This window comes from Akanthomyces muscarius, chromosome 2 (assembly GCF_028009165.1).
Source record: "Akanthomyces muscarius strain Ve6 chromosome 2, whole genome shotgun sequence".
Classification (NCBI taxonomy): domain Eukaryota; kingdom Fungi; phylum Ascomycota; class Sordariomycetes; order Hypocreales; family Cordycipitaceae; genus Akanthomyces; species Akanthomyces muscarius.
In genome coordinates, this window is record NC_079242.1 from 5,123,543 (window position 1) to 5,138,756 (window position 15,214).

Below are 15,214 nucleotides of genomic sequence, written 5' to 3' on the forward strand. Positions count from 1 at the left end.
GTCGTTGCGTCGTTTTCTCGCTCTGAACGGATGCGGCTCAACTATCAACACCTCGGTCGCATCTGATGTGATGGCCGTGAACATGGCCTCATCCAGCCTCCCCCCACAACACCCAAAACTGCACAAGCACAGCACCACGGAACACCACGGCCGTCTCCCTGCTTTTTGACACTGACCGTTTCCCCGCTGCTGATCTCGTCTGGGCGGGCCAGTTTGCTAGTTTGCTAGTCAACCAGTCACTCCCAGTAAAGAAAAATGTCAAAGCGCGGCGTCCGGTTTGCGGGGTGACAAGCACAGCCGACCCCGGAGGACCCGATTGTAAGCTCCAGAGTTGAGGCTTTTCGCGGGGACGTGGCCAATCACCGCTCTCGCAATTCTCTCAAGGTTGAGACGTGCATGGCAGTCTGTGCTTGGCGGGGAACTCACAGACTGCTGACTCTGTCTTGACACCCTTGAGCCTCAAACTCTCTGCACTGGCGCTGGTCATCATCTGACTTCACCGACTAATAGTATCACCCGCCTGCTTCGCGAGGAAATGCGGCTCAAGTTGTTATGGGTCGACAGTCTTGAAGGTTTAGGCGATGCGCCGACCGAGGCAAAAACCTTGGTTCCTGTCGCTAAACAAGCCTTTCGCCGCCACGACGCCACCGCCACTCAGCACATTGTTATTCGTGTCCGCACATATGCTATTGCATTCAGCTCATCACGAACCAACTTATGCTCTGGCTTCTCTCTTGAGGGCATTGGCATCATTGGCGCAATATTGATTGCTCCAAGGCACCATCAAGTGCGATGCAGCCGTTCACAATTATAAAGCTGAACAGTGGGCGCTCTGTGTTGACGATGCTAGATAGTCCGCTAAGAAAACACTAAAAAGGCCAAAGACAGTTGGCGAAACGGTCGCCCTAACTTCGACATCGTCAAGGCGGCCACTAACCCAACTCTGGCGCCACTAACAAACAATACCCATCAAACAATGGAAGTCGGGCAGCCTTGAAAGGCAAAGAGTAGCTTCAATAGTGACCCGGTGCACCGAATTGTTTCATTTTATATGGATCATCATGATCACATTGGTAAAAATCTACCCGAGCATGCATTTAATTCACCTCCAAGCGCCGCTGTCACGTTCGTCGACCTCGTGAATTCCTGCCACATTACTGACCGTGTCCGTGGCCATTTCGAGGGTTGCCTCTTGTCGTTTCCAGTTCGATCTGTGGACTCTGTGGCCATTTTGAAATCTTGACCAACAAAACGAGAAAACACACGACGATTTTTTTTTAAATCATTTTTTTACTCTTTTTGAAATTTACTAATGTGACTTCCATCGGACTCCAAGACAAGCTTGACCCGAACGCAAGCAGCTAGTCACAGCTGCACGCATAGTCATTCACAGCCTCAGCTTTGAAGCTGCATTTTATCCCATGCCCTTCATATGTGTTGCACACTACTTCCTCCATCGACTTTGTCAAGCCAGGAAAAGTGACATGCGTCAACTGGGGGAATTTATGCCGTGCCGACCTGGCCAGAGCGAGGACATCGTCCACTTTCGACGATTGCACGTCTTCCAAACACAATCTCCGTATCGACGTGGGAAGGAAATGTACCAGTTCTGTGGTCGAGGGAAGCTCCTGCGGATTATCATCATCATTGTAGATGTGCAGTGCTTGCAATCGGAGACTCTCTAGAACTTTCATTGGGGCCAGACTCTCCATGTATCTGTCGGCGTCATCAATATCGTAGAAGCCATCCGACACCTTCTCGTACGGCGCGCCAAGCTCGGCATACTTTAGCGTTTTGCGTAGACCAAGTAACGCGTTGGAAATTGCTAGCGGAGTTGCGGCAGGCTCTTCGCTGACACATGGCCCACCATCCGTGTAGCTAACCCTCTCCAGGTTTGGAAACACTACAGGGAGACGCACCATCTCGTCGTCACTTATCCCGCTGTATCCAAGCACGACTTCTCTGACGGACGTGTACTCAGCCGTTGCCAGCGAGCAAATCGACCAGCCGATCAATCGTCTCACATTAGGAGCAGCGAGCAGCACACCTTTTCCACTTTCAAAGTCGGTTCCCAACTCAGTGTCAGCGTGCTGTATCGAGAATGCCTCGAGCAACGGAAATGAGGCGGTCATGGTCCATTCGAGCGATGCATAGTGAGACAAGAAAATGGCGCTCGTGATGTTGGGCACGAGAGCAAAGGCCACGCAGGCCAGAGAGTCGCCAATGTCATCGCGTCCGTTGAGCTCAGTCGAATCAGTGGCGCGCAGCTCGCACAGAGGCGTAACACTAGACATGTCGACCTTTTCCTCCAAGACGCGATTGAAGAGCTTCGCGTCTTCCGCCGAGAGGACTATCTCATCGACACTGCTAGCATTTACGTAAAAGGCTGCATCGACAATGATTCTCTTGACTCGGCTTGCAATCTCGGGTCTGGTGGCAAGCGTGCGGAGAATCCCAAGGCTGCGACGGAGAGTGCTGGAGCCAGTTTTGATGTTACAAATTTCGTACAGCTTGGGTACGCAGATGCTGCGAAAGATCGTACAAGTCTGCGACAGCCTATACAAGCTGACATCGGGCATGTAACGGTGGTAGAAGTTGTCGAAGTCGTCCTGCGAAGGGCCCAAATTATCGACAATAGCGGCCAAAACTTCCCCTGGCAGGGACAGCAGCTGCGACATCCTGATCGTGGTGAAAGGGAATGTGGCTCTCGACGACGGTGGTGCTGTTTCTCAGAGGTCCAAAGTACCAGGTTTCTGTGCACGCTCTGTTGGTGCTTTTGGAGGCCAGCACGTGCTCCGTCGCAGCCTGGATGTGAATGCAGGCACCCGATTTCCACTGCGCAGCCAGGCAACAACAAGGAAAAGCTTCAAAATTGAAAACGAGGGTAGCCACCATCTGGTCCATGCTGGAATAAAGAAATTAGTGTGCGGGACAAAAAAGCACGAGCGGGGTGCCTGCTGCCTGGCAGTTTGCTCTACAGTCGATGAGAACGCGAGGTGAAAACCACCGTGTTTCCAACTGAAAGCGCAAATGTCACTCATTGCCTTTGTAGATTGACACAAGAAATTCCACGACTTTTTACAAATCGGACTTGAGCATCTCCGTGGCGCTAGGTCGACGACCACCTTGTGGAGCGCCTCTGTCGACTTCAGTACAGCGCCGCAGCAAGGCAACAGCTGACTCCATCGAACCAAGGCATTGGTGAAGAAGGGAAATGTTTAGGCGTATCGAATAAAGAAGCGAGGGATGGTGACTTTTTCAAGGAGCGCCGATTGAGTAAGCGGACTTTGTCGAGCTGGCTTATTGACATCATTAAGCACCAGGCCGTTGAGAGTCTAGCCGTCATGAGACGCAAGCTAGTCAATTTAAGCAGGACCGGAGGGTTACATTCGGAAAAGTTCTTCGGCTCGGACCCGGTGAGAGGCCGCCGCGTGACTGCGTAAAACAAGAGAAAGCCCGTACACGATCGCCAGAGGCGAGAAGCTTGCTTCCGAAGGCCAAGTGCATCATAAAGTAGGATCAGCCCGCCATGTCAAGCTTGATGTTGCGGGAGCTTCGAGGCTATTTCGTGGGACTAGAGATGGCGCGCAAAAATAGACTACACACTTCCAGGCTACATCTAGAACAATACCACGCCCGCTTGGGGGCGAGGCATTTACGCCATCCATCGTAATTTGGATCCTAGCTAGGAAGGAAGAAAAACTTGTCGCATTGTGCAGCCATGTCCGGTACCAGATCGCGAGTACGCCACTGCCGGCCTACATATGGCAAGAACCCTGCGCAGCCAATCATCGACTCTGAATTTGCAGGAATGCCATCTCGGACAAGCTACCTGTCCGAACCTCGACCCCCCACGGCGCCGCTCCGCGCCGTGCCGTGTCAGCCCCCGGAGAGCGAATGGTCGCGAGCGGTGGAAATGAGCCCGCCCCAGGCACCTGCAAATTCCAAGCAGCCCTAATCAAGGCTGCAAAATAAATCCAAGGAACGGGCATCGTCTCATGACTGGAGCGGCTGCGCGCCGGCGGAGCGTCTTATGTGGCGGACACAGGCTAGCCCGGCTGGCAGCTCTAGCGCGGGTTCGTCGGGGAGCCATCGGGAATCCTGAGCTGTGGTAGAGCGAGCCATAATGAGGTATACTGCAGATAGTGTAAATTGATATAAAGTGCACATTCTATTCTTTTTCTTCTGTCCGAAGAGCTGCCTGCAGTATCAGTTCATTCGTCATCATGGAAAACCGCACCATATTCTCTTCTAATTCAGTGGGCACTTTTGCCCAGCAGAATGCTGCCGTAACAACCACAGCAGCACTTGTCGTTGCGTTTTTCTTGGTCGGTCTTGCCTTCAACTCCTTTCGTTGGGACGTGCTCGCTAACAGTGGCCAAGATTGCTGTTTCAACATTACGAAAGCCAATTTCGCGAGTCCCCGGCCCGTGGTATTCCAAATGGACCGGCATTGTTCTCAAGTATTACTGGATTAGGGGTCAAAAGGCCATCTACGTGCACGCTCTACACGAGCAATACGGTATGAGAACAAGACTTACAGACTGGCAACAAGATCCGCATTCTCCGGCGGCGTGCTGATCAGAAATACAGGTCGCATCGTTCGCATTAGCCCGGACGAAGTCTCGGTCTGTGACGTCAGCGCAGTCAAGACGGTCTACTCGGTGAAGGAGACTTTTCGCAAGACAACCTGGTACCTGGACTTTACTGCTGGCGTCGAAAACATCTTTAGTACAAACGACATCGACTTCCACCGCAAGTCGCGCCGCTTGCTCGCCAACCCCATGGCTGACTCTGCGATCCACGAGCTGGCCCCGCGCGTCGGCGGCCATGTCGACTTTGCCATTCAGCAAATGGAGGCAGAAAGCGAGACGCGCAAGGTAGTAGACGTGTGGAAGTGGTGGCTTTTCATGACGACGGATATTATCGTCGAGTTCACCTTTGGCGAATCGTTTCACATGCTCCAGCGCGGCGAGGTGAGGCATCTCCTCCACCCAGGCACCGCCAGGCCAAAAGAAAAGGCAGAAACTAACATGGCTCTTTTTTTTTTTTGTTAAGGAAAATGATTACAGCTACTTTTTGAAAAATTCTGGCATCTTTGGCATCTATCGATCGGTCGTGCCGTGGGTCACCAAGCTCATGGCCCAGCTGCCCTTGCAGGCTGGCAAAACGATCAGGACGGCCGTTGCCACCATGTCCAAGGCTGCCGCCGACGGCGTCGCCATCCACCAGAAGATGATCGAGGAAAACGGCGCCGATAATGTCAAGAAGACCTTCTTCACCACTCTTTTCAAGGAGCAGGAAAACGGCACAACTGTCTCGCCCAAGCAGCTAACCAGCGACGGCCAGGCCTTCATCATTGCCGGCAGCGACACGACGGCCAACACCCTCACATATCTGGTCTGGGTCCTGAGCAAGAATCACACCCTGAGAGACGAATTGGTCGCAGAGCTGCAGGCGCTCCCATCCGACTACGCCGATGCGGACCTGCGCAAATGCGACCTCCTCAACCGCATCATCAAGGAGACGCTGCGCCTGCATACCGTTGTACCCGAGGGGATGCCGCGCATGGTGCCCCCGAGTGGCGCCGATCTATGTGGCTTCCACCTCGATTCCGGCACCGTGGTCAGCGCTCAGTCTTACACCATGCACCGTGATCCGGCCGTCTTTGGTAGCCCCGAAGAGTTTGATCCGTCTCGCTGGATTGAGCCCACCAAGGAGATGGCCGAGTCCTTCATGTCGTTTGGGCGTGGTTCTCGAGGTAAGGAAAAAGGAAAAAAAAAATTAGGGTGCGAGAAAGTCTGGGCTAATACATTCCGCGAACATAGTTTGCATCGGTCAGCATCTCGCCCAGACGGAGCTTCGCATGGGTACGGCACGCTTCTTTCTCACGTTCCCCAATGCTCGCGTCTCCACTCGCGAGGGCATGTCCGACGAAGACATGATTGAATCTTCCTATTTCATCATGTCGCCAAAAGGCCATCGCTGCCTCATTGAAGTCGACTAAATAGACTTGAGAACCACGGCATAGGAATGATGGTGGACGTGGGAAGACACTGATGGAGGTCATCACGAACAGAGAGATGGCAAGTAGTGGGAGAAGGCTTAGACAGAGCATGTAACATCAAATTTGTGAATACAACCATTTTAAACTGAAGATGCCGCAAAATCTTGAAGTGTTTGATGACCCTCGCTGATCCACGCTGCTAATCGCTCTGGGTTCCTCGGCACGACACGAATCCCAGTCGCGCAAGGTGCGGCCTGACCATCACACAGCGAAACTTGATCGTGGATTGGGTCCATGGCTGCCGTGCTCTGTCGAGCGGCCCGGAATGAAGGAAACACTTCTTTTAAGCCATCTTCATCGAGCTCGGCACGCTCAAATTTGAAAAAGTGCAGCGCCAAGGACAAAACTCCGTAGAATGACTTGTTTACATCTGTGACAATTGCAGTTAGCTCTGGTCGGTGAAAGACAATAGCGATTCGACTTTGCGATAACGATCCGAGGGTAGGTAATGAAAGAAAATAAAATATAAGGAAAGGCAGAGGTGGAGAAAGCTCGTACTTGGAACGCCGAGGCAAAGTCGTCTTCCAACTCCATGGCCCATGTGTGGGACGCCAATCTTGTCACCCGCGATTCCTGGGATATCGGTACGACCTTGATGCCCATCCATCCACCGCTCTGGTATAAACATCTCGGGACTGTCGTACGCAGCGGGATCTCGGTTGATCTGGAACGAGTTATAGACCACAATGGTCCCCTTTGGGATGGAGTAGTCGTCAATCTTGGAGTCGTTGTACGTCTCTCGGAAGAAGCCCAGGCGAATGGCCGTCCAGTAGCGGCCAGCCTCGAGCGCCAGAGCCTTGATGTACTCGACGCGGTCCGTGTCGTGGGGGTCCGGCACCTCATCGCCGTACACCTCCTGGATCGCACCGAAGGCTTTGTCCTGGAGCTCAGGGTGCGAAGCGAGGTAGCCCATTAACCAGGTGAGGGTTGTGCCAATGGCCATGCCCGATCCGGAAAGCGTGGTGATGATTTGGTACTGGTCGTGCTCGGACAGCGGCTCCGGAAGGGCGCGGAAGAGATCGCCGAGCTGTGATGGAGTCGTGTCGCCATTCTCGATGCGCTCGTGGAGCGACTGCAGCTGCTGTTTGCAATACTTGGTCTGGTTATAGCGCAGAGAATTGCACCACTCTTCCTTGTCGTTCAGAAGCGGTCGAGGGACGGCGACGCCGGCAAGCTTCAGGAAGCGTCGCAGCTTAGAGGTAATAGCGCCAGTCAGGCCCTCGTAAAGCTGGATGAAAGGCACCCAGTCGCTCAGTGGCGAGCCAAGAGCTCTCAGTCGGAAGATGCCGATTTCCGTTTCGCAGATGAGCTTGGTAAAGTCTTCATCGTGCAGGTGGCCTACGAGTTGATCTGTCACGAGCCCGACGGTCGTGGTCCACCAGCAGAAACCCAAGTCTTGCGGCTTCGATTGAGCGTCAGCCAGCAGCTTGACTAAACGTAGGTATCGTCGCGACACAAAGTGATTGTATCTAATAGCTTATTAGGAGCTTGCTTGGCATGAATTTTCTTGAAGAATGGACGGAAACAAAAATGAAAAGTGATGATAAGAGCCAGGGGAATAAAGGCATGGGAAATAAATAGGGCATGGTATTCGCTGCTTACTTGGGGAGCTTTTGGGCATTCGTGTGAGGCCCTAACAGCTTCCGTAGCTTCGATATGCCCGCCGTCCATTTAGCCGCTGCAAAAACTTAGCTTTCCCCTGGTTTAAAAGCGAAGAGGAAAGTGAACTCACTGCCGATCGTCACGACCCCGCCAGTGTCGGCGCTGTGGACAAAGGTCTGGTGCCAGAGGTCCCACTCAGGCCTGGTTTGGAAGCTAGCTCCTTGCTTGACCAAAGTCTTTGCGACTGCTTGGCGGGAGTTCAGGACTATCTACATACGCAGCGAGTTAGTCAACCTTAAATCGCATTCCAGATATGCAGTGTACTTGCCACTTCTTTGCTTCCCAGAACTACCCGAAACACGCCTCCGTACTTCTCTGTCCACTTGCTAAATGTCTCAGCATGCCCATTTCGAATCTTTATTTATTGTTAGATGGTAGCCAATGTAGCTCAGTAGGACCAGGTCACACCCACATCGAAGAGGTTGCCGAACAGCGGAATGCCCCGTGGTCCTGGGAGTCTGAGGCGGGACTTGGAGTCGCGGAGAAAACTCCAAAACGCGGCGGTGAGCACCAAAATGGCAATACAGAAAGAAACGTATTTGGCACTCAGTGTGCGTTCTGCATCTCCTACGAGTGCTGTTCCCGACAGCCTTGTCTCGTTCATTTTGGTAAATAGGAGTGCCTGTACTACACTTTTGAGTACGTCTGAAGTGAAATTACATGGAAAAATACATTAAACAATGGCACAGGCTCTGACTCTACCGGCCTATTTATTCTTACGAACGAAATTTCTTCCTTGTCGCAAAAAGTTGAACTAGCTAGCCGCATGGAGTCCTAACCGACGTCAACGTCGCTGCAACGACATGATGCTGGGGCGATCGGCAGGCTTGCGGGCTCGAGTCACAGATGCAGGGGCTCGCCACGCTCACCGGTGGACCATTACATACACATGCAGCATGTTGGAGACTCTGTCAGCATTAATGTATGCCTCCGTTCCCCTCCGGCCTGCTACCCCGCCACGAGCCTCATTCTCTGGCCGCCGACAGCACCCCACGTACGGTCGCAGCTTAGCTCCAGTCCAGGTATCTACTGACGTTCACTCAATGCACTAAAAATCGATTAATTTTTCGCGGAAGTGACTCCCTTAAGTAGTCATTGTCGATAATCATTCAGGGCTTTTTCTCTAATTCTCATCCGTCGTCAATTGGAGCTTTTTGCACTGTTGGTGGGAAGGAAGTGCGACTGTGCCCCGCGTCGCTGCTGCATCTGAACCCTGCAACAACATATAAATGATATACGAAGCTGCAGCGGGGGTTGCCCATTGTGGATGACATCCGGTTTGCGAAAGATAAATTTGTCTAACCTCGGTTCAGCTGCCGCGTAATAGTTTGCCAAAGTTTAGTAAGATATGGAGCGCCCAGAATCCTATTTGGTGCATCCGCGCGACGATTTTCTTCCCCGGCGGAGTCGTCACATGCGGCGGCAAGTGGTAAGACGGCCGAAAGGCTGGCTTCACTGAAGGATTCACTAAGTTGCCGATAAAAATAAACGTCTAAGATCTGTCACTTAATTCGTTGACGCTGGTACAAGTGAGAGTTGCGTCAGTCGGATCTGCGACCTGTCGACCGTTTCGCTCATCCACTGCGAGACAACCTTGCGCGACTCACTCTCTCGAGATTGTACACCTCACCTGCAGAATAGCTCTATCCAATTGAATCCGAAAACGCATTTGAACTCAAGATGGCATACGAAGCAGGCTCGGGTACCTCTGCCGTGGCAGATCAATTCGTCAAACCAGACTTGAGCCGGGTGTTGTCAGTCCACGACTTCGAGGCCATTGCGGCCAAAACACTCAATCCCAAAGCCTGGGCTTTTATATCGTCGGCGGCCACTGATCTCTACACCAAGACTCGCAATGCCTCCACCTACTGCAAAATCACGCTCCGCCCGCGGATCCTTCGCGATGTCTCAAGCGTTGATTTGAGCACACAACTGCTTGGACATAAGCTCAGGGTGCCCATTTTTGCGAGCCCCACGGCTATGGCTGCAGTGGTGCACCCAGAAGGCGAAAAGGCTGTCGGTCGCGCTGTCAAGGCCTCTGGAATGGCGCATTGCATCTCCATGAGTGCGTCCTTCCCGCTCAAAGACATTGTAGAAGACATCCACAGCCATTCCGTCGCCGTGCCTCATGACACTCCAATTTTTCTCCAGTTCTACGTCAACAAGGACCGCGTGCTGTCCGAAGCGCTCCTGAAACAGGCCAAAGAATTTGGCGCGACTGCCGTATTCTTGACGGTAGATGCGGCCAGCACAGGGAAAAGAGAAGCCGACGAGCGCGTTCGGATATCAGAGAAGCTTGCCTCGCCGGCATCAGGTGTGACCGCCACGAACGACTCCAAAGGCGGTGGTCTGGGTCGCTCGCTTGGTAGCTTCATAGACAACTCTGTGACCTGGGATGACATCAAGTGGATAAGACAGCACGCGCCCGGTTTGAAACTAGTTCTGAAGGGCATTCAAACTGCCGAGGACGCCGTCATGGCGATGGACGCTGGTGTCGACGGCATCCTCATCTCAAACCACGGGGGGCGCACGCTGGATACCGCTCCAGCATCCATCCTTGTGCTGCTTGAGCTGCACAGACACTGCCCCCAGATCTTCGAGAGACTGGACGTCATGGTGGACGGTGGCATTACGCGGGGCACCGACATTTTCAAAGCGCTCTGTCTGGGGGCAAAGGCTGTAGGGCTCGGACGTTCCACGCTGTACGGCCTGAACTACGGGTATGAGGGCGTCGTAAAATTATTGGAGAGTAAGTCGTCGCCGGGTGAGGAGAGTTTGCGACTTGGCCTACTGACACGATGCTAGTTCTGCGCGATGAGCTGGAGGCCACAATGAAGATTTGCGGCGTGACTACAGTAGACCAGCTGCATGCTGGATACCTGAACACTCTCGAAGTGGACCATGCAATCAGCACGGTAGCAGGGACCAAGCACCTAAAAAGTCGACTTTGATTCAATGCAGTCCATCTTCTACATCCTTTTCTTTTGCCTGCTGCTTCCGTTTTCCATACCACGTCTGTTCGGACCATCCCTGGGGGGGCTAGCTCGATACCAATTGTCTCAACCATTCCGCACCCAACGCCTTCTTGCGCTCAATCGTCCGCAGATCTAGCCCATGATCCCCGAGATCAGCAACCATATATGTCGTTACATTTGAACACCCAAGCACCCCAGGCATTTCCTCGTCTTGGTGAGGACTGTCCAAGGCAAGATGCACAAAGTCGCCCCAACCTGACGTAGAGGCAAAGGTAGTCTCGACCTCAACATCCACGACCTTTCGCATTACTAGCAGGTCATTGCGGCCAAGACACTTCAGAAAACCAGTGTTGAACTCAATCCCTGCTGTTCTTGCGGTGAAGCCATGGCGCAGCTGGCCGCAGCGACTGCTCCGCGTTTGGTAAACGTTGAGCAGAGCGGGTTCTCTCCATCGCCTTGTATATACCGAGTAGCAGAGTGTATTCCGAAACTGCAAATTATGTATCGCAGGACCAGAGGCGTTGCCAAACCAGTCGACCCAGTCGCGGATGTTAGGATCAAATACTCGCAGTACGTTTCCCAGCGCCTCTGAGTGGCCTTGTAGCCATCGACCAACTCCGTCTGTTCGCTGGAACGCGCTTATAGCATTCCGTAGATCTGCAGGGCGTAATTTACCATTTGAACCGTTTTGCTTGTATATGTCCTGAAAATGACATTTCGGAATGCAAATGTCCTGTCTCGTCCTTGTAGCAATGAACACGGGACTTGCCATGACTCTGCGCCGCAACGGAGGTTGTCGCTGTTATGCAGAAAATGGCACTCTAGCCTCTCGAATCCTTTCGAAGAAGTTCTGGCTCGGCACCAGACTTGGTGCAAGTTCGGAGCAATATGATCGCAGACCCGGACAGATCCCTCATGGTCAAGACAGATTCTTTCGTTGTCGTCATAATTCCTGGCGTTGAAGTGCGGAGAAGTGCATAGATTTGTGGGACGATTGACATTGTGAGCAATACAAAAGGGGCATTGAGTAGAGGAGGGCTTTTCCGAGAATATCGTCGTTGCGTTTCTGTGAGCATGAGCCACACAAGAGTAGAAGAGACACAAGGCTGCCCTTTGTGAAGGAAACGTAGAACGTAGTACCGACCAAACTCTGCGCGAGTGGTAAAGCCTCTTGTAGTTGTGTTATTTGGTGAGGTGATACTAATAAAGACACCGTTCAATAGCGAAAAGACGCATGAAGGTTCTGCAGGTATGTCGCAGGCGTAACAAGTCGTCGAGGTCCACCAGCGTCATGATTTTGACGAATTTTTCGTTGGGACGGCGGAGCACCAAGATTTCTTGGAAGCTTTCAAGGGCTAAACAAACAATATTGTCCCACACTTCCCGCTCTACGACCACCTTTGATGAACGTCAGCGACAGAGTAGATAGTCAGAGGGCCATATTCAACATACCGTTTGGTAGGAGGGGGGGGCGGGAAGAGGATCCTGATCTTGGCTCTTTCATTTGCGATGTTATTCTGGAGCGGTCTCCTGAGAACCAGAGCCGTAGCTCGAAGCCAAAGTTTGCTGCGAAGAGCATGTGTCGAGGTTTTAGTCTGCATTGTTTTTATGGGAACGAGACCGTGATAATATCAGAACGTGGAAGGCTGGCAACTCCGCAGTCTTATAGAAAGGGAGTTGTCTCAGGCCCCGTGAGGGTTTTTCGGAGAGTTTGCGGCAAGAGGGTAGCTGTGAGCCCACAGAACTCAAAGTTGCAGAATGTGGTGTGAGATGGCTGTAACTTTGTCAGCCATTTGCGCAGCTCAAACTCCATTGCAAAGTTTTATTGAGGCGGGGGGGGTAAAATGTAGCGATGGCAGGTCACAACATACCGAAGAGTCCAGGCGGAGCATGATCCGAAGAGGAGACCGAGAATTCGAAGAGGGCAAAGTAATATAATAATAAGGAAATGAAGAGAAACAAAGAGGGTGGAAGAAAATAGAATGAAGAGAAAAAAGAAAGACGATTTAACGACTCTCGTCGGGTCCGCACCAAACGTTGATAGAACATACCTCAAATGAAAGCAGCAGCAGCAGCAGTAGGAATGCAGCGATATCACGGGACTTGGCGGATAGCCCTCCTAGATGAGTGGTACCGAACGTCAACAACAGCTTCAGATTTATGGGCGGGTCTCTACTTACATATTTTGAACTTGGGAAGGCTCAACCGCAGTTGTTGCCCATATTCCGGTCGGCCCGAGTATCGTTGATAGACGACTCGATGACGAACGGTAGATCGGTCTTTGGCTTAGCGGGGAGAACGGCTGATCCTTGACTTTGCAGATAGACAGGTTGATTTTTGGCTTCGCAGGGAGGCAGGCTGGTCTTTGGCTTCGCAGATAGACAGGCTGGCTTTTGGCCTCGCAAGGAGAAAGACTGGTCTTTGGGCTTTGTAGCGAGAAACGTCGTATCTCTGGCCTTCCTGGGAGAGATATCGTTAAGGGCGTTCTGCGTCCAGTCAATATCAATATTGCCTTGAAGGATTTCACGGTATTTCCGTACCTTTAAATGTTTCACGAAGATATGAATAGGGTACTACTGGGCGGAATGATGTGGCAAGACAAGAGAGTGAAAAGAAAATTTGGTGCTGGCGTTTACATCCGCAAGGAAATCTACCAGCTGGCAGCCTAACAATCCCCGCGGTGCTCGTTTGCAAGAACGACACGGGGCTTGAGGGATCGAGAAGTCTGCCAGCCGCGGCGTTTGCATTGAGCAGGTCTGCCAGCTGGCAACCCAACATTTTCTGTGCGGCGCTCGCTTACTCACACACTACTGATTATTTCTGCTGCGTTTGTGTAGCCTCTGAGTTTTTCTCCCTTTTCTCTTCTTCTTCTTTGTCCGCTACCAGACGTATGATAGAACGGCTAACAGCATATAGACTTGAAAGCAGCAGCAGCAGCAGCAACAACAGCAGCAATGCCTTCGGGAGAAGGCGGTTGGGCGCGCGCCGCCCGAATTTTGCGGTTCGTGGCCGACGTGGTCACGACCGTCGACTTCCTCTGGCGTCGAGGACGTCAGTTGTACCTCTGGCGGGCGCGCAGGCTCGCCGCCGCCGCCGCCGCCGCCAAGGGCGACAAAAAATTTGTATAAAATTATATATACACATATAGCTATATAATTGCTACCAAATCTTGCCCTCTGTTGTTCTCTCTTCTTTGGTAGTATGACTGTAGTAGTGATACTTGGCGGAAGAGCCCGCAGTAGCCAGTGCCGTGACTACCTACCTGCACCTTCATTGGCAGCTCACGCATCTTTGACCACATTTAGGAGCATTCTTCTTGTCCATTTAACTTTTCTCGGTTTCTCTTTTCTTTCCTGCTTTTCGTCCTTGTCTTGTTTCTCTAATTTCCTTTAATTCCGCTATTCTTCTAATGCAAGCTGATGTTCTAATCGTCCCAGCTGTCTCAACTAGCAAACCTCGTCTCCCGTTTCCAGCAGCCACCACTCCAGCATCAACCGTATCCTCTCCGACCGCTCCCTCGCCAGCGCCCTCCCCGTCTCCGTCTTCATCATGCCCTCGAGCTTCAGCAGCTTCTCCTCGAAATGCCGAATCGTATCCTCCAGGCCCCTGCCCTTGGCCGCGCCAAACGCAAACGTGCGGCCAATGCCCACCGCGCCAATCGCATCCAGCCGGTCCGCGTCCTGCACCACCGCCAGCTCCGGGTGCTCCTCAATCAGCGCCACGACCCTGCCCGGGTCTTTGACCTCGCTCGAGTAGCTGACGCCGAGGCAGATGGCCTGCACCTTTTCCGCGAGCGCGTCGCCGGCGCCGAGGGACCGCAGCGTGGCGTGGATGAGCCGCGAGGCGTCCTCGCCGGGCTGCAGGTACTTCTTGTCGCCGACGTCGTGAAGGAGCGCGGCGAGCGTGACGACGGCCTGCGATGTGTTGGGCGTGCGGGCCTGGATGTGCTGCGCGAGGCGCAGGACGCGCGTGATGTGGTTGAAGTCGTGGGAACTGTCGTAGTGGGACATGTACTCTTTGACGTAGTCTGTGACGCGCGCGATGAGGGCCTCGTCGACTTTGAAGGCTGCCATTTTGTGGTGATTCAATGGAGTTTCTTTTTGGGCAATATGATGAGGAGGCAGGAATCGGTTCAATGATTGATGCGCCGCTCGCAGTTTTGCTCAAGAAGCAAACTTCATGGTCGTGATCCCCACAGGGCGCCCAAGCGCTGTTTGCACGCTGAGCACAGATCTTCACGTGATGGCCAACATTTCTGGGAATGAACTGCAGTTGAATTGAAACATGAAAGGCGAGAAGTATTTTAGGCGATTTTGAGAGACCTTGGCATGCCCAGAACCATTGTGGTTGGAGCGTTGGAGCAGTGTAACTTGCGGTGGAGGGACAGGTTGGCAGAAGGCAGCGTACATGAGAACTACATGGTGGGCTACACCTACATGCGAGGACTTTCCAAGTGTTTAGCCTGCAACTAGTTCTGTTCGGAACATGGTGCACGCCTAAAGTAATGCAA

The 15,214-nt window shown here is 52.7% G+C and overlaps 5 protein-coding genes across 5 annotated transcripts; 2 read left to right on the forward strand and 3 right to left on the reverse strand.

The window, feature by feature from the left end:
- Nucleotides 1-1,503: 1,503 nt before the first annotated feature.
- Nucleotides 1,504-2,678, reverse strand: LMH87_004839 (uncharacterized protein; the record flags this gene model as incomplete). Its single annotated transcript, XM_056196119.1, has 3 exons — nucleotides 1,504-1,518; nucleotides 1,605-1,716; nucleotides 1,786-2,678. 3 exons carry the CDS (start codon nucleotides 2,676-2,678, stop codon nucleotides 1,504-1,506), a joined length of 1,020 nt encoding a protein of 339 aa, XP_056049679.1.
- A 1,548-nt stretch (nucleotides 2,679-4,226) lies between these two features.
- On the forward strand, nucleotides 4,227-6,007 carry LMH87_004840 (uncharacterized protein; the record flags this gene model as incomplete). The annotated part of the gene is made up of 5 exons (XM_056196120.1): nucleotides 4,227-4,328; nucleotides 4,384-4,522; nucleotides 4,594-4,976; nucleotides 5,059-5,761; nucleotides 5,829-6,007. 5 exons carry the CDS (start codon nucleotides 4,227-4,229, stop codon nucleotides 6,005-6,007), a joined length of 1,506 nt encoding a protein of 501 aa, XP_056049680.1.
- A 140-nt stretch (nucleotides 6,008-6,147) lies between these two features.
- On the reverse strand, nucleotides 6,148-8,333 carry LMH87_004841 (uncharacterized protein; the record flags this gene model as incomplete). The annotated part of the gene is made up of 6 exons (XM_056196121.1): nucleotides 6,148-6,437; nucleotides 6,566-7,536; nucleotides 7,670-7,745; nucleotides 7,800-7,938; nucleotides 7,998-8,084; nucleotides 8,142-8,333. The coding sequence occupies 6 exons, from the start codon at nucleotides 8,331-8,333 to the stop codon at nucleotides 6,148-6,150; spliced, it is 1,755 nt and encodes a 584-aa protein (XP_056049681.1).
- Nucleotides 8,334-9,409: 1,076 nt separating this feature from the next.
- LMH87_004842 (uncharacterized protein) lies at nucleotides 9,410-11,017 on the forward strand (the record flags this gene model as incomplete). The annotated part of the gene is made up of 4 exons (XM_056196122.1): nucleotides 9,410-10,478; nucleotides 10,535-10,644; nucleotides 10,903-10,918; nucleotides 10,977-11,017. The coding sequence occupies 4 exons, from the start codon at nucleotides 9,410-9,412 to the stop codon at nucleotides 11,015-11,017; spliced, it is 1,236 nt and encodes a 411-aa protein (XP_056049682.1).
- Nucleotides 11,018-14,150: 3,133 nt separating this feature from the next.
- Nucleotides 14,151-14,777, reverse strand: LMH87_004843 (uncharacterized protein; the record flags this gene model as incomplete). The annotated part of the gene is made up of 1 exon (XM_056196123.1): nucleotides 14,151-14,777. The coding sequence occupies one exon, from the start codon at nucleotides 14,775-14,777 to the stop codon at nucleotides 14,151-14,153; it is 627 nt and encodes a 208-aa protein (XP_056049683.1).
- Nucleotides 14,778-15,214: the final 437 nt, after the last annotated feature.